Below are 24,140 nucleotides of genomic sequence, written 5' to 3'. Positions count from 1 at the left end.
TTTTAGGCAGTAACGGGTTTTTTTGCTCGTTTTTTGTTTTTGTCATTTGAAAACAAGGATTAGTTTTTATTCACTGTCACTATTATGGGCATGCATAAAAAGTGGATCCTACTTGTACTGTAGGAGCTGCTTGCATTTAATTTAAATAATGTGCCGTTGCAATTTTTTTTTTTTAAAGGTAGTGTCTTCCCCAGCAGATGTAGCTGAAAAAGCTGACAGAATTATTACAATGTTGCCCACCAGCATCAATGCAATAGAAGCTTATTCTGGAGCAAATGGAATTCTAAAGTATGTATTTCTCAACTGTAGATATGTTCTTGTTATGATAGTTTATGAATTTCACATTTGTTAGAACTATTGTGAAATTACAATTATGTTTGTTAAACCTTCTTGTACTGTATTTTTATGTCTTAAAAGTGAATGGTGTGGTTTCTCTCATTGTAAAGGGTTATTTTTTCAGTGAAGTCAAGTATGTGACTTTCGGGAATACATTTTTTTTGCTTTCTGTTTCTTCCCTTTAATCTTGCGTTAAACTTACATTGGTAACCTGTTTAAGAGATTTTTAAAGCTTGCATTTTAAACTGTACAAATGTTACAAGCATAATTTTCTTACGGTTTACAGAAATTCAGGAAGAGATTTCTATGAAAAATGAAACGAAGCACTGGAAAGAACACCATTATTTAAAATTTATTATAAAATAAAAAGTTATTGTATGTCCTTTGGGTTAGTACATCTGTAGTAAGAACTTAGAGAGGGTGGAATTAAAGATTAGCAGTAGCTCTTTAAATAATATATAATTTAGGTCAGAGTTTCCTACCCAGTAACTAGCTTCCCTGGCTTTGAGAACCTTTTGGTTACTTGCTACCTATTGCCAAAACCCTTGTGGTTATGTTAGGATGACAGCGGTTGAATTTAGTTTTCTGGTCTTACTGATTCCTGTTCCTAACTTGTTTTGTTGTTGAAGTTCAGCAGAGAGCTAGAGCAAACTGGTAGGCTTTGTAGACACATGAAGGGCTAAAAGAAAGGGTTTAATTTCTTGAAGCTGTAATACATGAAATTTGAGGTTTTGGGAAATTGAATTGCTTTGGAAAACTAGCAAATTTAGAAGCAACAGACACTTGAATATTAGGCAGAAAACTGATAAGATAAATGTTTAGATTTCAGGGAAAGTTGAAAGATTCTCATTTTGGATGGAGCCCTCAGGCCCACAGTGTGTATGTGGTCCTGAGGTGACCTAGCTGTCTCATTACCTAGTCTGTTCCAATTATGGCCCTGTTTTACCTCTGAAGAAAAAGTTACTAAAAACTTTGTGGAGACAAAATCCTACGTTTATTAATATCCTTTACTCGGAATATGGTGGCCAACAACCAGGGCAATTTTGTCTAGGGAGTGCTTTGAAAGATTTTGGCTTTACATTGAAGTGTAATTTGCTTCTCATGGGTAGTTCTTTATTTTCTTTTGGGTCTGGATCATTTCCCCACACCCTGTGCGTGTATAATTTTTGAGACCATTTCCCGTTTGCTTAAAGCTTTAAGATCTTAAAAATATTAATATCACAGAAGACTGGTAAACTTAATTCTTATATTTTAGGGTATGTAAAGTGGAATTCCACATACTGAGGTGATCTATATAACAGAGTGTGCTATTTCTTTTCTATGGAACATACCCAGCCGTTGCATTTGGACCAGATCAATTCATATGTCTAAAATTGTTGTTTAAAGCATTTTGCGTGCTATTTTTTTCTGTAGAAAAAAATTTCTTTTTTATAGTTTTTAGCAATGATTTTCTATTTCCCCTTCAATATTTTTATTTATTCAGTTCTAACTTTCCAATCATGGTTATGATTAAATGTCCTCTGGGTTAGTTTACCTGTAGTAAGAATTTTGGGACGTTTGAATTCAAGGTTAGCCATAGCCCTTTAAATAAATTGTAATTTAGGTCGGTTTCCAAGCCAGTGAAGATAGGCATAGATTATAGACTGTAAGGTATATAGTCTGCACTTATAGTGCAAACAGAACTGTTTTACTTTAAGAATGCCACTTAACTATTGATGTAAAATATGATATATGAAAAGACTGCTTCCCCCTTTTACCAATGTTTGTATATAAATTTACTGTAAAGAACAAAAAGTCTCTGTGAGATTTATAGGTCCATTCCTGTGTTTTCCTTTCTGCCTGTTTGATGTCTTATTTTGTCTTTCCAAAGTTGCAGTTATTAAAGAATATGCCATCCTAAAGCAAATGGCTAAATTTTAACTGCTTATGTTTATTCTACCTAGTGGAAATGAAAATGGATATGTGAAATTTGCAATATGCCTTGTTAAAGACAAATAAATTACTTTTTAAAGAGACCCAGCTACTTTACAAACAAAAATTTAAATCCTACTAAATAGCCCTTTTAAAGTTAATAGGTGTTTTAAATTGCTTACATCTTAGCTTACCTATATTATTATGGTTAGTATTTCACCTGAAACCAGAATTTATACCATATAGATTATTAGATTATTTTGGTTTCTTTGAAATAGTTCGAGTTTACTTTGAACTATAATTGATCTGAAAATGAATTTGAGATTTTGAACCAGTTCTAATAATGTTTTTAATATTAAACCAAAGACCTCCTTGATATCTGGTGAATTTTAGCAGATTCTGATATAGGTAGTTGCATGAAATGCTTATTCAGAGTTGTAAACTATATTTTTCAAATTATAAAACTGTAGTTTTTAAAAACTATATTTCTGTTCATTTACTTAGAAAAGTGAAGAAAGGCTCACTATTAATAGATTCCAGTACTATTGATCCTATGGTTTCAAAAGAATTGGCCAAAGAAGTTGAGAAAATGGGAGCAGTTTTCATGGATGCCCCTGTTTCTGGTGGTAAGTGGTAGCTAAAATATATGCACATCTATTCTGTTTGTCATAAGTAACAGTTATGATTTTGTGCTACCCAAGATATATCCAGTTATTTTTAGAGCTATTGCAGATTCTCAATTTCCTCATTAAAAATAAAAACAAAGCAAAACTGACTTATGTTATTTAATACTCTTAAAATACAATGCTTTTTCTAAATTCGGATAATAGGATATTACAGCTTTGAAGAGCTATGAATTTTTGGTCCAAATTACTGTGGGTAGGGATAGATCGATTCCTAGAAAATTTTAACTTTTCAGAACAGATTCAAGAAATAATTAGCCTGAATAATCTTGTAACTATTAAAGAAACTGAAGAAGTGGCAAAAAAGAAAAAATAATTTCGTAAGGGAAACATTAGGCCCAGGTGGTTTTACAGGTGAGTGTTACCAGACTTTCAAGGAGCAGATTGTCTCAATTTTTTTTTTTAATTATTTAATTTATTTATTTTTGGCTGCGTGGGGTCTTCGTTGCTGCGTGCGGGCTTTCTCTAGTTGTGGCAAGCGGGGGCTACTGTTTGTTGCAGTGTGTGGGCTTCTCATTGCAGTGGCTTTTCTTGTTGCGGAGCACTGGCTCTAGGCACGCGGGCTTCAGTAGTTGTAGCATGCAGGGTCAGTAGTTGTAGCTCACGGGCTCTAGAGCACAGGCTCAGTAGATGTGGCGCATGGACTTAGTTGCTCCGTGGCATGTGGGATCTCCCCGGACCAGGGCTCGAACCCCATCTCAATTTTATACAAACTTTTCCAGGCAATACAAAAAGAGGAAATGCTTCCCCAACTCACTCTGTAAGATGTGTATAACTCTGATAATTAAACCAGACGGAAACATTATGAAAGAGAAAAACTGTAGGTCTACATCAGTCATGAATATAGAAGTAAAAACTTTATAAAGTATATTAGCAAACTAAATCCAACCTCATATGAAAGAGATCAAACACTACCACCTAGTTTGGTTTATCTCATGTATGTACAGATGGCTTAATATTAGAAGGTCTATAAATAAATAAATTTCACAACATTGACATACTTAGAAATCATCATCATCTCAATCAGAGGACAAGGAGACCCACTAATAAAATTCTAAAAGCTTAATAGTATATAAAATACTAATAGCAAGATCGAATATAATATATATGCACATACACACATATGTATTTGTATACATATACACATACATACATATGTAATTATAGCAATATAGCAGTATACAATGGAGTAGCAATTTTACTCCTATTATATTAAACTCGATTGTTGGCTTTGGGATTAAAAAATAATAAAATAGGGCTTCCCTGGTAGCTCAGTGGTTGAGAGTCTGCCTGCTAATGCAGGGGACATGGGTTCGTGCCCTGGTCTGGGAGGATCCCACGTGCCGTGGAGCGGCTGGGCCCATGAGCCATGACCGCTGAGCCTGCGCGTCCGGAGCCTGTGCTCCACAATGGGAGAGGCCACAGCAGTGAGAGGCCTGTGTAACCGCAAGAAAAAAAAAAAAAAAAAAAAATATATATATATATATATATATATATGATTTAAATCAGTTTATTTTTTTCATAAAGAACCTAATGGTCTTGTAAAGGTATCTTATATCCCAAACCACATTTGAGTATAGGTGGAGGTATAAATAATTTTTAGCCCCTATAATGGTTATATTGACTTGGTTAAGTAGGATTTGGGGTGTAAAGGTTTATAATGTGGTATGGATCTTTGATCATAAAATACTAATAAGCAGTTTTAAGCTTGGTGTTGGTATTTTTTTTGTAGAATGGTTTTAATAAAGTGAACAATTCTTCTTTGAGTGGTTCTGTGATTTAATTAAAAAATTGATACATGGTACATATGATCTTGCTGTTGGTTGATCTTTTGCTTCAAGAGTATAGCCTGAAATTATCATTTGATAATGAAGAATACCAACTTGATTTTTTAAGTGTTATTTTAAGTTTTAAAAATAATATAGTCTTCCTTGGGATAAAACTTTGAAATTACTCCTTGTTCTTATCAAGCTGTTTTTAAACCCACTTTTGTAGTTTAAGAATGCAAAAATGTTAATTTGTAATAGTGAATACTTGAATCTGTGCTTATAGACTGGAAGCTTTGTGTAGAGGTGGTTTGTGATAATTTATCGGTTGACACGATCATTATGAGATTAGCCAGTATATAATAGAAGCTTATGTTTGTCTTCTCATAGTTATTATCTTTATATTTTTAATATGATGGATTAAAAATGTCTCCACTTTTTCAGTTAAAATAAAATAGAGGAAACTTTCTGTAAGTTAGAGTTGACTGGTTTAAAAATCATTATATTTTAACTAAATAAAATTAAGGAAAAGGGACCTGGAAAAAGCATAGATACCCAAGTTAGATACCCAAGATGGGACCACAATTTTATAGAGGTTCTATATTTGTCAGAAACATGGATTATTTGAGGTAATTTGAATAAAACCTTAAAAAATGTCCCCCATGTTTGTCCATTTTCCCTCACCCCTCATTTGTTCCTTATCTTAGATTTAAAAAAAATGCATTTTTGTGTATTTATATACAGCTATTACCTACAAATACAGTAGTATTCTAAAAATTAAAATAGGAACATATTATACTCCTTATTCTGTGGTTAGCATTTTAAGGACAAGCTTTTTTTTAACCTAGATGAATTTGAAGTTGCATAGATTTTTGAGATAGTGATTCATTTCTTTAGTCCAGCCCCTTCTTCTGCTTTCTACTAACTTTTATTCTGGGGAATGCAATGAAAAGAATCTTTACTGTATCATTTTACTAGCCCATGGAGTAATACATTGAAGGTTTTCCTCAGGTTTCATTATTGCAGCTTTTTATACATCATCCTTATTACAAATAATATAATTTTATTTAAATTCCATGTGACTTTTTAAAAAAATCAAAAGCAAGTGATGCTTAAACTGCTATCATTATCATCCTGAAACCAATGTGAGTAACCTTTCTACTTGTACAGTTAACACTTTGTAGCATAGATCATGCCTCAGCCCATTTGGTGCTTCCTTTAGAAGCTGTCAAACTGTACATGCTTTTATCAAAGCCCACATTACATTATATTTATAGGCATTGATTCACTTCCTCCTGTAGACTTTAAGCTTTTTGAGTGCAGGGAGTAACACTTTTTTTTTTCAATTTTTGTTAAATATTGAATTTATATACAAAATATTTATAAAATTATAAAGGTACCAAGTATAAGTATACATCAGGCCCATGTGTACTCTCCTCCCAGTTTAAGAAATAGAGCCTTACTGTTACCTTGTGTGTTTCTTCTGCTCTATTAATACTTAATTTGACTTTTATCTTATATTCACTTCTATGGATATTTAAAGAGAGAGAGTAACACCAGATCTGATTTATACAGCCGATTCTAGGGCTAGAGAAGGATTTTTAGTTCTAGAAATGGAAAATTTATGTTGAAGATCAACTAGAAATCTTATAGATGATTCCTGATTATATCCGAGGGGGAACCAGTGGAATTTGGAATTCAATTTGATGGTTCTTTAGTAAATATTCTTTAAGCAAGGAAGAAAGGAAATTGGTTAGTTCCTATAATTCTCCTACCACCTTTAGTTTCATTTTCTGCTGTACTTCTGTTAATAAGTTAAAAGAAGTTTACTTGGATATTAGGGAGAGCCTGGAACTTTAAAAGTAACTCTAAAAATGAAGGTCTTCATTTTTTCTTTAATGAAATGTCTTATACTTAAATTATTGTATTTATATAATTCTTACAAGATTATATCCTGTTTTCTGATTATACATTCTAATCCTATTATGCTGAGAGCACCTTGATTGCTGATTTCATATAATAAACATTTATTGAGTACTTATATACTAGGTATGTTCTAGGTACTAGAGTTAGAGCTTTAAAGATAGTGAACATCTTTTGCCTCATGGAGCTTATGATTTGGTAGGAATAGAGAGAATAAACAAGTAAACAAGAATAATTTCAATGATAAGTACTATGAAGGAAAAAAACAGAGTAAACAGTTAAGGAGACAGAGACTATGGGGAGGGCTCTTTTACGTAGAGTGGACAGGATGCCTTCTCTGGGGAAGTGACATTTAAGCAGAGATCTGAATGTGCAGTCAAGGGAAAGTGTTCTCAGTAGATGGAGGTGCTCTGTGAGGGCTCTGAGGCATGGACAAGCTTGGTATGTTTGTGGAACATTTATCTTTGTATCCCTAGGATTTAGCAGGTAGTTTCACTTGGCGTTAGTTAAACTGAATGATCTTTACACTGACTCCCCATATGTCTAATACCGTGCCTTTGTTTAACCGTTTGTGGTTCTCAAACTAAAGCTAACCAGGCTCTCTAGTAGCCCATGACACTGGCCTCATAAGTATGATGCCCTAATCTGTTTATCTGTCTTGTGTAAATCACATCTTTATGAAAGTTGTAATCCTTTAATGTGAAATGTTGTTTAGTCACACCAATTTGGACACATGCATTTTTTTTTTAGTATGGAATGGGTCTGCTATCACAATGTTAGTTCCAATTTGATTAGCTCTCTTGTATAATGAATGCTAGACATAAAGCAAATTAAAAACTATTGTTTGAGACTAATGACTACTGTTCAGTCTGCTCCAAGAGCATAACTATAGCACTTAACTGTGCTTGAATAATTGAAGAATAAGCTCACTGATTGCCTAGTATGTCTGTAGGTTTGCATAGAAACCTTGAGTTGAAGAGACTCTGAAGTGGCCCTTGTAGTTAGCCCCAGGCTTTCTGTGCTGGCAAGCCTCATAGATTTGCTAAAATATTGCTCCGGTTAGGGATTAATATCAAAATTAAATAATTGAACTTGTGTGTATGTGTTTGTATAACAGTTCCCTACCAGGAAACCAGATTTAATACTCTACTTACTTGGCTGGGTTAAGTTTTAGTAATTTGTTTGAGATATTCTTAGAATATGGAATAGTAAGCACAAAACCTATTAAGGACTTTCTCTTAGAGAGATAGACTTGCTTGCTAAATTCTTCAATGAAAGTCTCATATAGACTCCATTATTGTTTTTAAAATCAAGTGTGCAAGTCTTGGCCTTGAACTGGAACTGCTCACTGAGCTGGATACCTACTGTTTTTCCACTTGACCTGTACCTAATTTATGGTAAAGGGAGCACAAAAACAAAAATTATTTATATTTTGGCACCAAACAGCATTATGGTTAAAGGTCTATTGGTATTTCCATTAAAACATTTTCTTAGAGAGGTTTATAACTTGGCAATTTTACTTGGCTTTGGGCTGAAACATTGCTATTTCTGTCCAAAAGCAGATTCTTTTATCAAATTTCATATAACTGAATTTGCCATAGTTTAGAATGTATGGAGGGGAACGAGCTATCAATAGGTCTTTGATGCTCTCACAAGCTGTTTGATTACACAGTAGTATTGTGTGCAGTATTTATTCTTAGATTTTAGTCTTACATCAGTAACATTTTTTTTTTAATGATTTGAAATAAGTTGATTTAACATGATTAAGATAATTCATTTTCATGGGTTCTTCCCTTTAAAGAATTGTACTACTATGATGCTTTTAAAATGATCGATTCTGTTATTTATTATAAAATTTAAAAGTACTTTGTGGCATTGACTTCTGTCTCAGAGACTTGGATTATTCTATCTTGAAAAATATTAAAGTGAGCTTCTGCTTGGTCTGATTTGTGGTATTTAAAGCGTTAGTAGCTCAAGTAATTAAAATTTTCTTTAACTTGATTTAATGGACAAATCCATTTCCTCAGAAATGACATAAGATTCATCAGTACCAGTACACCCAGAAATGGGTTAATTATGATATCCACTTACATTTAACCATAATTTTACTTATCACCCTGATCCATTAAGTATCCTTTCTGTCTCTGGAGAATACATTTTGCCTGGGATTTTCTCCAGTTTGCACAAAGTGGTTCAGAAATGTTTGGTAAATAAATTCCAAGGATTTCTTTGAAATTAGTCCCAAAGAAGAGGTGCCCATAAAAACCTCTTTTTACATTCTTTGGCGTGCCTGAGACTCCCTTACAACAGTTGTCAGGGACAAGAGTCCCTGCATAAGGTGTTAATGAGTTCTTAGCATGTTTAGAGAAGACTGCTGACTCACTGCCCAAGATAACATGGTTGAGGCAGCTTTAATAATTTGTCTCCTCAGAAAATAGTAGAAGAGTGGGCTAGAGAAGGCAAAGTGATCACTTCACTCAGTGTTTGTATTATTGCTATCAGTTATTGTTAGTAATATTATTGCTAACAAGAACCTAGTTTATTTCTAAGAATTTACTCTATTGCAGTTTGCGATTCCTTCATCTCCAAATCTGCAGGCCAGATTTTAACTGCATTGCAATTTCCAGTCAAGTAACCGTTACCAGAGTTGCTCTTGCCAGGCTCTGTCCTGTGGTGGAGGGTTCTCCTCACATGGGTCTGTTGGAAAGAGCGTGGATAAGGCAGGGGTCCTGCCTCAAGTAATCCCAGGGTATTTTTAATGTCCTTTAATTGCCATTCAGGATGTAAGTCAGACCAGACACAACTGGGTCTGGTCACACAGTTCAGGACTGCCTAGCAGTATTTATATAAAGGTGAAGTAGATTTAGTAAATAAACCTTCTAAAGCTATTAATTGTATATAATTTATTTTTCATTAACATCTATTGATGCCTAAGCAGTGTGAAATTAGTTCCAGTATCCCTTATGTCTTTATTGTGTTTTGTTTGTGATCCCTGGATAGCTATTGGGGGTGAAGTGGGAGGATGCAGTGGAATTAAGAATTTGACAAGGGCCTTGTCATCGCAATCAAACCATTATCAGACTTACTTGCAGTGTTTTAGATGTCTGATTTTCTTAAAGAAAGTTTGATAATGTTAGCAGTTGAAAAGTATGTTAAGTTGAGGTTAGGTCCTTCTCTGTATATATTTGCCATACAATTCTGTTTTACTTGGGGTGTTTTAATTGTGAAAAATTTAAGTATACGTGCACACTTCATAGTAGCCATCCTCCCCACGTGGCCAATGAAGGTATGATAGCCGACTCGCCATCCCCCTTCTGCCTTAAGTAATTTAACTTGACCTGAAGGTGGAGGGTTTTTGTTATTGTTTTGTATTTAGCTGAGATTACCTCCAGCGATGGAGAAATGTGGACTCTTTTAGAAGAGTATTAAGAATTTTAAGATTTGTATCTGACATCTTTTTTTATTGAGTTATTGACTATTAGTTGTGGTCATCAGAATGTTTATCCACTGCAGTCTCTAAGGTAACATTGTTCGTAAGGAGATTTTTTAAAGTGAAATATAATATGAGGCCAGGCATACAAGTGATTTTATCATTAATTATATTTCATTTCCACTAAGTCTTACGTGTGAGGGTAATACTTGGTCTCAAGTAGCCAACATTGTTAATGTACTATGTACATATATTAAAGAGTAGAAAAATAGTCTTGGCAGACACTGAAATAGTTAATTTGCTTTTCCAGCCAAGGTAGGTTTATAAAACTTTCTGAAGATTAAGAAGTGGGAAAGAATTTTTCTTTGCATTAATGCCACATTAACCCTTTACCTTAGGCTATAAAAATTTTCTTGCAGCATTTTTTCATTAGATAAGCAGCTAGCGGAAGGATAGTTGATTTATTGTAATTGTCAAATATCTGCAAACACTCAGATAGCTGAAAGAATTATTTTGACATAAAATCCTGAGTAGAGATGAGATTTTTCTCTAAAAGTAAATGATAATTTTGAGAAAGGAATAGGAGCAACAGTATAGTTCTGACTTTGAGATCTATAATCTTTAGTAGCAAACTTTTAAAAACAGCATTTAGAAATATTTGATGGTATCTCATGGGCTTTAATTGGGCTGTACTTTTATATTCTTATTAGTACTCGTATAAAATCAACAGCTTTTCATGATTGAGCATTTACATCTTAAATCTTACACACTGCTCTGTTAGGAAACACACCCAGCAACACTGGGTATTTTGAAGTTAATAGGAATAGTCTATATTTTATGCAGAAAAGTTGCTTTATATAATATTCAAGGGCTAGTGGACAAGGGTGAGAGTGGCGGTAGAGGGAGGCAGGGTGGGCGCCTGTCGGGGAGTGAGAAAGCCATTACGCTGTCCTCCATTTTAGCTGGTAGTTTGGATTAAAACTGCAGAATTAAATTTTTTGGAATTGTTACTACCCCAAGTGGGAATATAAACTATATTGAACAAAATTTATTTAGCCTGTTAAAAAGTCAACCTAAAACTCTAGTTAATTAGTTTACATTATGACATCACTTCTAGTTGAGACTCAAACTTCTACTGAGTAAGCGGAGCTCTATCAGGTGAGCTGACTGCTACCCATATGGGGCTTTAAGATAATGATGAGTTTAAATTTCCTCTTAGAGCTAAGTGAGAATAAAACTGGAGGCAGTAAATACTCTGGGCCAAAGCCATTAAATGAAAAAGCTGGGAATTCTCCAGCTCTTGACTTAAATTGTTTGTTTATCAGCTGGCGCCTAGTCTGGAGTCAAGAGCTGGAGATTTCTATCTGTGACAGAACTTTGAAACTCTTGCAGGACACTTTCATTTCAACTTAAGGTAACTTGAGTTTATAGCTTTGGCTTTAAAGATTACTAATGATTTACTCATTTCCTTACCATTTAACCAGAGTGGACTTTTTCCCAGGAAGGGATCTGTGTTTATTTAGGGCCTTTGTCTGCGGAGGGATTAAAAGGCAGCCCACCAGCATTGTGAACTTGATGGTAATAAAAGGTCACCAAAACATACCATAAAAACGTTCTTACCATGGAATTAATTATACAGTGTAATTTTACAAAGCAGTTTGGTTACTCTGTCCCTATACCCCCGATTCTTAAGAATTTCACCTTTTAAAAATTAAAGCTTTCGTACAATTTAGGTTTTTGAAAAAAAATGTTTTGCTTCCTTTATGATATTTAAACACTAAGGAAATTGTCGCATGCAGTTAATTGCTTAAAATTTTTAAAGTTTGAAAATAAAAATTAGCTGTTATTGTTAAACTATGGGATGAATAGCTTGTTTAGGAGGAAGGCAGAGTAGTCAAAAGGGATGGTTGGTGTTTCATAGAACAGCTCAGTTTCTAAAAACCTAAGCCTTGTTAAAAAAATTTTTTTTCTGTGCCACCAGGTGGCATTGCATCCAAACCTGCTTGTGATAAAGGGAGGATTTTAAAATACATTCTTTTTTGTTCAGGAGAGGTCATAATACTTTTTCTAGATTTTGCTTTTAAGTTAGCTTAAAAATACATCTAATATCAAGGTTGATTAAATGTCTCTCTCCAAAGAACTGAAAAAGATTTCTGAAGTCTGCAAGTGTTTGCTTTTAGGTGGTTAATACTGAAATGAAAGTAAATTAAAATGTTGAAACATTTGCAGAGGATTGCCTTTTTTTTTTTTATTAAATAAAATGAACATTTAACAGTTGGTTATTTTTTTGGTTTTGTTTTACTTGTCTAAACACTCGAGAGAGGATCCTGCCTATAAAACCCTCACAAATGTTGCAGAAACCACCCCAGTGCAGCAAATCACTGCCCTACTCCCCTCAACACCCGCCCCAGCCCTTATAAAAAAAGTGTCAGCAGGTTTCACTGTATGGGAATTTTTAAAAAGAGGGAAAGAGCTCTGAAAGGTGCAAGTTGGTCCTTTTCACAAGCCTAACTATGAGATTCATTAGGCAGTTCATGTTCATGTCTTAAAAGCTGTTTTTGGGAAAGTAAATTCTTGCAGTTTCCTGTACTGGTTTTGAGGAAGTCTTTTGAATCAGCTCATTTTAAGAAAGTGATAATGTAAAAGCAGGAAAAAAAGGCTCATTATAAATTTTAATAAAAAAGATTTTTTCATTAAAATACATATTAATGTTCTATTTTATGAACTCATATATAAGTTAATAAACTGTACAGAAAACATTGTTTAATACAAGTATTCAGGTGCTACAGTATTTGTCAGAATAAATAAGGTTCAGTGTACATTCTATTGATTTTTATCCTTTTAAAAAATGTGTTCACTGTACAGAGAGATGTTTAATGCTTAGCTTTGATTAGCTTTGATTATTTATCAAAAAGCTTTATGAAATGTTGCTCATTCTATACTCTCACCTCTTTCTCTGAGGCTTCTTAGTGTGTACAGCCTGATTAAGAAATGTATATGTTTTCAAAGTAAATGTTTGACCTCCCACCTTGTTGTTCCCGCTTTTGTACACACTCAACCCTCCCCTTCCCTATATTTTGAATAACTCGATTGTAATGTGTGTCGTACTAAAACTAAATACATTCGAACCTTTGGTGTTACAAAGAAAACTTTGTTTTAAAAATCAGGAAAATTTCACATTTGAAAGTAGTCTAGACAAAGGTGCTCGTGACATTTGACACTGAATATTTTACTTTTAAACTTGATACAACAGTCTGCTTCTTAGCTTTGTTGTATGCTGATATTTCTACTTATTTAACATCAAAAAGCTGTAGTGGTTTTTCTTTAAAGATTGTGCCTGTGTTCTGGAATTGCCTCCTGCTGTCCATGAATTGCTTCTTGCCTTTTTTTGTTAGAATTTCTCACCAGGGTTTTTGTGAGCTATGTAGCCAACATTAAGGGGGAAAAAAAAGAATTTGATACAGTAGGCTGGATTAGTAAAAATTATACTTACCATTTATAATTATAATTGAGTCAGCTTTTATGTAATAAGAATAAGCACATGCAAATCTCATGTAATAATATGCATATATATTTATAATTGCCTACAGTGACTTTTTCTACTTATTTCTAAAATATTAAATGACTTTTTTTGCTAAAATTCTAGAAATCTACTTTTTTATTAAAAATAATGGAAAAAAATCCTTGCTAGTTAGGGTGTGTGTAATTTAGTAGTGAAGCATTAAGATTTTGGCTTCTCTCATTTCAGTTGGAAATACTGTTGGTGTAAGTGAGTGTTGCCATGGGAACCTCCACATAGATATAAAAGGCAAGACTGTCTAAGTAGAGGAGGAGGGGCAATGTACTCAGATACCACTGGCCTAAATGATCTATTTTCTGTATGTGCTGGGGGTTTAGGGGGAGCTAGGATAAGAAGGGAAGAGAAAGTAGTGCAGAAAGTAAATATTAAAAGTTAAAATCATGTACTCATACTTTTGGAGTCTCATAGGTGGAAGTATTTTAAAATTTAAATGGATGAAATGTGATTCTTAATTATTTGTATCACTTGCATATGTTGGGGAGTCTTTGCCTACCTTATTTGTAAACTGTGTTGATGGAACATGTTTAACTTACTTGATTTTTAGATAAAATATTTAATTCAGTGAAATTTTTTGGTTGGAAAGTTAGGATTTCAGTCTCTGAGATGGCTTTAATTATAAATTTTATTAAAGAGTTTAACATAATTTTTTTCCAGCTATCTGAAAAAAATTTTTTTTAAACCATAACTTTGCTGACAAGGAGACAGTTAATGTGGCTTTCAAAGAAAAGCTGGCTTTTAGACTTCATAGTATTTTTAATATTAGATTTTTTTAATTAAAGAAGTTTGTACTTTTCTATAAATATTGGTCAAGGAAACAATGACTTACTGTATTTGCATGTATAATATTGTGTGGTTTTCTAAAATAAAGAATGAAAGTCGCAAAAAGCAAGCATCAAATCCTTTTATATCGTTTAGGAGCACATGTGTAGCTGCTGAAAAAGAGGCTGCTGATATTTATGTTATAAAAACCAATGAAATTGTGCCAAACATGAGTTAGTGTGGAAAATGCAACATCATTATCGCAGTTTTATACACTATGGATTCTGGATGTCAGATCCATGTGTAAAAAAAAGAAAAGACGTTAACCTGACAAAAACTGTTTAAGCTTTACCTTTTTCGTCTATCCAGAGAAAAAGTAAAGCTGCCAAGGTAATAAAACATCCGGAAGTTTTTAAATTAAAAAGAGTAATTTAAATTTAAAAAAAGGGAGGGGGGAACGGGAGGAGGAAGAGGGGGAAAAGACCGCACACTGCTCCCCAGGCCTGGCTGAATCTGATGTAAATTAACCAGCAGTGGAAGTGTATTGTTTCCAACTCCTCACAAACAATGCTGGCATCTCCTGGGGTGGGTGGGTGTTGGGGTGTTGAGAAATGAACTGGAATGCAAAGAGTTTAGTCATCAGTGGATTCTGTGGCTTAAAAAACAACGGGAATGAGAGTAAAGAAGGAGAAAGTATGTTTCATATAAAATTAATCAAGTGAAACCTTCAAGTGGTGTGAAATAATTCATAACTGAGAGAGAATGCTTAGTCGTCAGTAATCTTCAGTGTGATTTTTTTTTTAAGAGACTGCATGAGGCCCTTACAGTATAAAATATTCAGCAACCAAGATATACCATGCTCACTTTTAGGTGTACTTTTGACATAGAATGTCAGCCTAGTTGTAGACTTGATTTCTTAACAAAAAGACAAAGAAAAATTTTATTTCTTGAAAAAATAGACGAGAGGGATAAAAAGTCAAGTTTATAAAAAAAATGAGAATGAAAGTAAGGGCAACAGCATCTGTGTTGTTTTTCTGTTTCAGTTTTTGTCTGCTGCTTCCCCTCCCCCCCTTCCTTAGAAAAAACCTGACAGTCTTAATGGAGTGGAAAGCATAAAAGTGCACATAGCCTTATCGATAAGTAGATTCAGAATATCTTTAATCACCTTAAAATTCATAATACAGAAATTTTTAGAAGAAGGCAACTAATATTTATTAAGTACCTTTGGTGTGGCAGGCTGTCATGCTAGGTGATTTGTGTATTTTAAACCATTTAATCCTTATAGCAACTTCATGAAATGCAGATTGTCCTCATTTTTTTAGTGTGCAAGTTGAGGCTCATTTAGGAAGGGACGATATGACAACATGGAATTATTATAAGAATTAGCCTGATACATAGCAAAAAAGAAAACATTTTAGGTAGAGGATTTTAAGATATTATGAAAGGAGCAGTACCTTCAAGTTTGGAATTTCTTTGGTTGCTAGAATAACGAAGAAGGCTTTGATTTTTTTTTTTTTTTGTAATTTAAAAACAAAATCAACAGAAATACTTCTTCATGCTCCATTGCTATCACCATTCAGTGACAACCCCGCCCCCCCTCACCTCCCCAGATATAGGAGGAATCATTAACCAACTGAAAGTCAACTTAGGTAATTTAAACCAATTTTGATTTTGGTCTTGTATGCTTGAATCTAGTCAACTACAAGAATAAAAGGGACAAGAAAATGCAAAACCAGAAGTTTTAAACCCTCTAAAATAACCTCCTTGGAATATTAAAAGGAGCCAGAGGGTATCTTTTTAGCTATGGAGTTGAAGTATTGAGTACACAGGACAGTTTCACATGTGTTTACTCTTTTAACTTGTGTTTTAAAATTTTTATTTTCAAAAATAAATTATTTAAATGCACTTTTACAACTTTTTAAATACCCAAAATTGGCCTTTACAAAAATAATGGGTTTCAGTGTTCATGTATACTTTTTTTAGTATGCTTATATTATTCAACATTAAGACTTAACGACTAACAGTGTATCAAAGTTTATTGCTCGATAATAATAAAGTACAGTATTTAGTCTGATTTGACATTATGACTATCATTATGTGTTTTACTGAAAGAATTATAATGTATCGGGAGTTAATGGTTTTTATCTTGTCATATTTTTAACCCCTCTCAATATGCACAGTTCTTCAGTCATATTATTAAAAGAAATCTGTCCCAACAGCTTTTATAGAAGGCCTTTAGGAGTAGTGTTGGGTGTGTGTTTGTCTGTGTCTTTTGATAGTTTTATTCTAAAGTTAACTCTGTACCTAATTCAGATTAGTTTAAAAAAAAAAAATGAACAAACCCGTACTCCTCATAGCTTAAGTAGAAAGCATAGGTTTCATTGAAAGCCATAAGAAAATACGATGTTTATGACATTTTGCTTTGCCATTTTCTCTCTGAATTTTGTAAAGATCAAGTGTGCTGAAGTGCAAAATGCTAGTATATATTTGGAAAACAAACTGAACCTCGCCTAACCTCTTACTTTGCATATGCTAAGAGTGAGAATTTCAAGTGTGATATGTCTGGTTTCATCCTCATAGATTTCTAGCTTCAAGCATGATTGGCAGTAGTTTGGAAAGAAGAGTGATGAGTAGGCCCTTCTTCCCCTTATATTGGTGTGTTAAACAGGGAAAAAACAAACGACCATTCTTGTTACTATAGCTCAGAACACTAAAGAAGAGCCTTGTACCAGTTCCCGGGTTATTTTGGAAGCCATATGTGAAGCTTCTTCCTTTTCAGATTGTTCTTATTCTAAGGATTACCCAGTTGTCTCCAGAAATGCATACTAGGTGGATTGCTGTGAAAAGCAAGGATAGAAAAGGCAGAGTAGAGAATACTGGCAAGAAATTTCTGGAAAAAATTTTTTCTTAAGGATATTTTGACTCTGCTCTTTACTGGGCTGAAATTCCAAGGGAATAATGATTATTGCTGGTCAGAAAATTGTCCAACTGGATAGTGATGAAAACTGGAAGTTAGTCAAATGTAACTTTTGTGTGGTTTTTCTCTCTTTTCCTGTTGTTGGTTGTACTGGAAGGGACCTTTAGTGGATCATCTGATTATGGTAAGGTCAAGATTAGCTTTGCCTGACTTCAGTGATGTTATCTTTTCTAACCAAAGCAGCCTGTGATAATGAGATTCTTCATGGAAAAAAAATGAAGAATTCTTGTTTTTTATCTATGCCTCAGTTTTAAGTGGTGATGTGTTTTTTGAAGATAGAGGTTGTGACTTTAAAAGAGTGAACTGTGATATTTCAGGAACTATGCTAATGTGAACATATGACAGTGTTTTCATGAAGGGGAGGTGATACGGAAAAACTGTAGTAATGAGGTAAAGAATAATATGGAACCTAAAGGAACAATACCTATTCTGTTTTGTTGTTGAAGGGAGAGAACTAGGGAATTTGTATATATTATCAATTATATGTAGATGTAAAGTTAACAATAGGAGAAAAACAGCATTGTAATGGTAACTTTGATGTCTACCCCTTATTAAGTATATTTGCAGTACAGTTGAACACCAGAATAAACTTCAAATGTTGACTTTTAATTTGTAGTATGTGTCATGTGGATATGAGAGTCACAACTGGGGAATGAGTTTTGGGAAAACGTACTGTGAAAATGAGCTGTTTGTGGTTTCATGCCCTAACCATTTACTATTTCCCACTTACTTTCCATTGAGAATGATAGATGTGCATCTGTGTGGATGTGCATCTTCATCTGGTTCTTCTCCCCTATCTGGCCAAATAAAGACAATTAAGATATTATTTCCGAATGTCCAAGAAATAAGAGGTTATTTTTCTCTGTTATGTCCTCCACATCTTTTAGTAACTTAAACTCTGAATTTTTTTCCCTTGGCAACAAAAATGAAGGTGATATACCTTCCTTTTACTTATGTCTGAATTTTAAATGTACTTGAATTTTTTTCTATGATGATACCACAATGTACACAATTACAAAGAAAGGAACAAGCATCTATGTATGATTTTTTTTTTTTATGTATGATTTTTTCATGCAAACCTTTTTCGAGGAAAAACTTTTCAAAAACCTTCCCAAAAACAAAAAAAAAAAAACAAAACCCCTGATCTTTTGAGTCATTGCTATTTAATTTTATTTGCATTATTATCCTTTCTCCTGCTTAATTTTAATCATAATTTAAAAAACTAATTAAAAATGTAAATGATTCAAAATAAAGTTTAGGATGAAAAATTTATCTAATTGCATCTGTTTTTTTCTGCGTTTTCTACTGAAATTTCTTAAACTTCCTTCCTTTTAACTGTGCTTTAAATTAAACCCAAGGAAGGCATTTCGTTAACTTTTTTCCTCTGGACCCCAAACGTTGACTTATTGGTATATATATACTCATATCTGAACACACATCTTTGATACAGTGTTTGGATTCTGAAGGGCTCCTTAATGATTCCTTCTCAGTAATGATCTAAAATGGATGGGATCAATCTCAGATTCTCTTAAGGTGTTCTGCATCTAACCTTTGTTTGACAGGGGTGATTATGTTGTATGTCCAGTTTGAGTTGTACCCACTTTGTCTTGGCTATGCTTCTAAGTGGGCACAGTTTTTGCTTTTCTTTTCAATGTTCACTCTACGTAGTTATTGAAATGAAATGGTGATAAAGCTTGTGTGGGAAAGAAGTCCTTGTTTCCTGTCTTTGTTGGTGCTTGCGGGTTCCTAATCTCCTAAGAGCCTTGGGATGTAGATTTGTACATCACAACTAGGGTGGGTAGTTTTTATGGCGAGGAAGAGGGAAAAAGATAGTATTGAAGCAATTCCTGTCTAGGTCTGCAAAGTGCAGATTGCATTTCTCTTTCAGTGGTGTTAGGTTTATGGCCCTTTTTTTGGAAAGTGCTATTAAGTGTTGGGAGACCTTTATCTTTCTCTGTTTTGTTGTAGCAGATGGAGTTGTCCTCTGGTGGTTTTGCTAGGTATGATAAATGTTGTACTAAAACTGCTTGGTGGAAGTTTGATCTGGAAAGATTACTATTTCTTTCAGTTTCCTGAAGAAAATGGAATCAAGAGTATTCAAACCCTTGAGCAAACAAGCCCATCAGCAGATCAACAGTAATAATGTGTACTTCTCATGGATGCTTGTGGCTTTTCCCCCTCCTTTAAAAAAGAAGGTTTAGGAATAAAAGCTAGACATGATGATCAGTTTTGTCTGAAGTAAAATAAGTGGTAAAAATAGTCAAACCTTTTCTCAGAGCCTACGGGGAGAGATGGCTGTAATGAAGGATTGTTCCTGTTTTATAAAAGAAGAATGAATGCAAAGCAGTTACGCAGTTCTCTTGTGTTCATAGAAAGATTATTCATGGGACACAGTGTTGAAGTCTTTATAGCATAGCTATCCTTAGTTTTATGGCTAAAAAGACTTCCTGGTGCTTGTTTCTAATATTGTAAGAGGCATTTATTTCCCTCTTTGGCCACAACTTCTTTAGTTTAATTCTGATTAATTAGACTAGTAGTATTTTTAGATAATTGTGTAGTTCTAGCTTTTATGCAAATCTGTGGTTTATCTACAGTGGAGTTGAAAGATATTGTCCACCACCTAGCTACTGTATTGACGTAAATTTTGATTGATTGAATCCTCCTTACAAATAAACTTGTAGCTAAAAACACATAGGAGGTTCTAACCAAATTACCTGGCATTTGAAGACAGTTTCACTGCCAAGGGCACGAGTTAGATCCCTGGTCAGGAACTAAGATCCCGCAAGCTGTGTGGCCCGGCCAAAAAAAAATGAAGACAGTTTATTTCTTTCTTGGGTGATTCGTACTCTAGATTGGCTGTGACACATCTGGGAGTAAAGTTGGAGCCTGAACTGAGTCTGTGGGGGCAATTTGCCAATTTTTATTATCTTCACATTTCAGTTATTTGCATTAATACTTCCTTCCTTACATTAATATAGGAAGTTAAAAATAGATTGTAGTTTTTGATCTGAAACTCCCTCTTCCAGCTCCTTTATCTTTTATGTTCTACCTCTTAACGTATTCATAGCTTCAATAGTCCGGAGCAACATATCAAAGCATAATAGTAAGGGTGTCCACAGTCTTAAGCCCCTCTTCTTGCTGGTATTGGGGGAAAGAATAAGAATACTAGGTGGTCTCAGTGGTGTCTGGAGTGCACACAGGTCTCTGACTATGGTTACTGCATCTGAGGTATAGGATGCAAAAGAGTCTGGTTTGGGGGATCCTGGCAGTACTTCCCACCGTGATGTACCTGTTGGAAGATTATTGACTCGCAGCATCATATTTTTCCTTTTACTGAGGTTGCAAGGAGACTCAGAGCTAAGGTACCCAGTGGTAATCATTATTTTCCCCAATGTTCCCTTCTTCCATATGGTTTCCATTCTCACTTGTAGCTTTAGCTTAACACATATTTATTTGGTCCGTACTGTCTGCTGCTAGACACTGGGAATACAATGGTGAACATGAGAGACCTGCTTTCCCTACTCTTAGTGCTTATGATCTATGTGTTTGTGTCATTTTATCAACTATCTCAAAATCTTTTTTGGAAGTAAGGATATGAGTCATAAATATGGACTCAGGGCCATAAGGTTTTCTTATCACTTCTCTCACTCCCTTTTTAAAATCTTCCTCTGTGTACTTTTATTCCTGCCTTTTCTAGTTTTTGCTTATTTTGTTCTTAAGTTATTTATTTATTTTTTAAAGGTAAAATAAAAATGTTTATTTTTCTTATTCTTTTTTTTTTACTGAGTTATATAGTTGATGTACAGTATTATATAGGTTACAGGTATACAGTGCAGTGACTCACAATTTTTGAAGGTTATACTCCATTTACAGTTACTATGAAATATTGGCTGTATTTCCTGTGTTGTACAATTTATCCTTATAGTTTATTTTATACATAATAGTTTGTACCTCCTAATCCCCTACCCCTCAGTTTTTTAAAACAAAGTGAAGGCTCTCTCCCGTTTCTTCTCAAAGCTTCTGTATATTGTAATTGAAGACTGCATCTTAATATTTTAAGAATATTTTAGTGCATGTATATGCGTATGCACACTTGTTAAAAAAACAAAAATGGGATTCTTTTTTTGCAACTTATTTTTAATTTAATGTAATTTAGTATCTTTTAATATGTAATAGATTTATTTTACACTTTAATTACTACAAAGTATTCTATTATGTGGACAGACTTCTGCTATTACAAAAAAGCTACTCTGAATATTCTTGAACATTGGTCTTTTCCAGTATATGCAAATTTATCAGAGAAATTCTAAGAAATGGAATAGCTAGGTCAAAGAGTATGTGTCTTTTCAGTTTTGCTAGACATTGCCAGTTTTTCCACCAAAGTTTGTACTTCCACCAACAATGTAGGAAAGTATTTATTCACACTCTTGTCAACACTATCTTTACATTTCTTTTTTAATCTGTTTAAAAATGTCATAGTGTGGCCTTGATTTTCTTACTTTCTTCTTTTTTTTAAATTATGAGTTCGTTTGAGCATTTTAAGAATGTTTATTGACCATTTATTTGTTTTTCTTTTTTCCAGTAATTGCTTCTTCCTGTCCTTTAGGCATGTTTTTATTGGATTCATTCCTTCAGCAGCTATTTGTTGAGTACTTAGAGGGTGTGGGGCACTGTGCTAGGCATTGATCTTTTCTAATTGATATGTATGAATGTCAGATGCTCGTTCATTTATTCAGCAAATATTTATTGACCATCTACCATATATTAAGTACTAGTCCAGGCCTGGGAATACATAAATGAGAAAACACACACATGTGTGTGGACACACACATGCTCTTAGGCTATATTTTTAATGAGTGTGAATATGTGTAGGGAGATACATATTCTGCAAATGTCTTCTGCCAGTTTGTCCTTTCTTTATTCATTTTGTTTATAGTACTTTCTGAAATATGGAAGTTTTGAATTTACATGTAGTTGAATTTGTCAGTCTTACCTTTTATGCCTTCTGAGTTTGATGTCCTAGTTCTTTTTCTTTTTCTTTTGTCTTTTCTCTTGGCTGCACTGCACGGCTTGTGGAATCTTAGTTCCCCGACCAGGGATTCAACCCAGGCCCTTGGCAGTGAAAGCGTGGAGTCCTAACCACTTGACCGCCAGGGAATTCCCTATGTCCTATTTAAAAAAGACTTACCGGGCTTCCCTGGTGGCGCAGTGGTTGAGAGTCCGCCTGCCGATGCAGGGGACAGGGGTTCGTGCCCCGGTCCGGGAGGATCCCACATGCTGCGGAGCGGCTGGGCCCGTGGGCCATGGCCGCTGAGCCTGCGCGTCCAGAGCCTGTGCTCCTCAACGGGAGAGGCCACAGCGGTGAGAGGCCCGCGTACGGCAAAAAAAAAAAAAAAAAAAAAAAAAAGACTTACCCTCTCCAAGATTATAAAAAAATTTTTTTTTAATTTCACATTTTTCTTTTAGTTATTTTACGATTTCATTCTTAAAAAATTTAAATCTTTGATTCATTTAGAATTTATTATGGTGGAGGGAATGAGGGTAGAGATCCAAATTACTTTTTTTAATTCACTTAATGAAAAATCCATCTTTCCCTATTAATTTCAAATACTCTTAATTTCATGCACTAAATTCCCATATGTATTTGAGTCTATTCTGAGCTCTCTATACTCTTCTGTTGATACCTTATTGTAGATTCTTCCCTAGGTAGGACATTTTAACTTTCTTTTGCTTTATTTTCCTGTCTAGGAGGTTAGTCTTCTTTCATTAGTCTTTTTTTTCCCCTCTCAGAATTTTCCAGACTACTTTTGCCTGTTTATGGTTCCAAATAGACATGAGAGGCATTTTATCATGTTCCTCCCAAAACATTCTGTTAATATTTTGAGTGGGATTGTGCTGAGTTTATGGATGAATTTATGAAAAATTAATATAGTTACGAAACTATTGAAGAGTAAGATTTACACATTATTGATTTCTTCTTTTATGTCTCTTATTAGGATTTTAAAGTTTTCTATTTGTGCACCAAATGTTTCTCATGCAGTTTATTCCAGAGTCATTTTTTACTTTTCTCCCTGTGTTGTGTCTTCGTCGCTGTGCACGGGCTTTCTCTGGTTGTGGTGAGCGGGGGCTACTCTTCATTGCAGTGCGTGTGCTTCTCGTTGCGGTGGCTTCTCTTGTTGCGGAGCACGGGCTTTAGAGAGCAGTCTCTGTAGTTGTGGCGCACGGGCTTAATTGCTCCATGGCATGTGGGATCTTCCCGGACGGGGGATCAAACCCGTGTCCCCTGCATCGGCAGGTGGATTCTTAACCACTGCACCACCAGGGAAGTCCCTCCAAAGTCTTTTTATCTTTGTTATTGTTGTTGCCAAACATGGAGCCCTTTCTTTTTGTATAATTCTAACTTGTTCATAAATATGAGAAGTATTGATTTCTATATATTAATTTGAATTTCACTTCCCTTTTGAATTCTTTTACTGTTTCTAGTGGTTTTTCAGTTGGTTCTTTTGGGTTTTCCAATTCTAAAATAATAATTTTGCTTCTTTTCCAAATTTCGGATCTCTTATTTCTTTCTTAACTAATTACGGTGGTTAATACTTCCAGAACAGTTTTGAATAACAGTAGTGGTAACAGGTGCCCTTGTCATGTTTCTGACGTTAATGAGAATGCTTTTATGGATTTGATCGTAAATACAGTGGTAGCTTTTGGTTTGAGGGATTGAAAAACTTATGTTAAGGAAGTATTCCATCATTCTTATTTTAATGTGTGCTTTCGTTAT

General features: G+C 34.3%; 1 protein-coding gene across 1 annotated transcript in view; it reads left to right on the top strand.

The window, feature by feature from the left end:
• Positions 1–24,140, top strand: part of HIBADH (3-hydroxyisobutyrate dehydrogenase) — a 105,017-nt gene that overhangs the window by 20,953 nt on the left and 59,924 nt on the right. The window contains exons 3-4 of the mRNA XM_019926357.3: positions 179–288; positions 2,752–2,873. Coding sequence (XP_019781916.1) covers positions 179–288; positions 2,752–2,873 — 232 coding nt within the window. The remainder of the gene's footprint in view (positions 1–178; positions 289–2,751; positions 2,874–24,140) is intronic.

The sequence above is a fragment of the Tursiops truncatus genome, chromosome 9 (genome assembly GCF_011762595.2).
Source record: "Tursiops truncatus isolate mTurTru1 chromosome 9, mTurTru1.mat.Y, whole genome shotgun sequence".
NCBI classification, from domain to species: domain Eukaryota; kingdom Metazoa; phylum Chordata; class Mammalia; order Artiodactyla; family Delphinidae; genus Tursiops; species Tursiops truncatus.
This window is presented reverse-complemented; position numbering and strand designations above follow the sequence as displayed.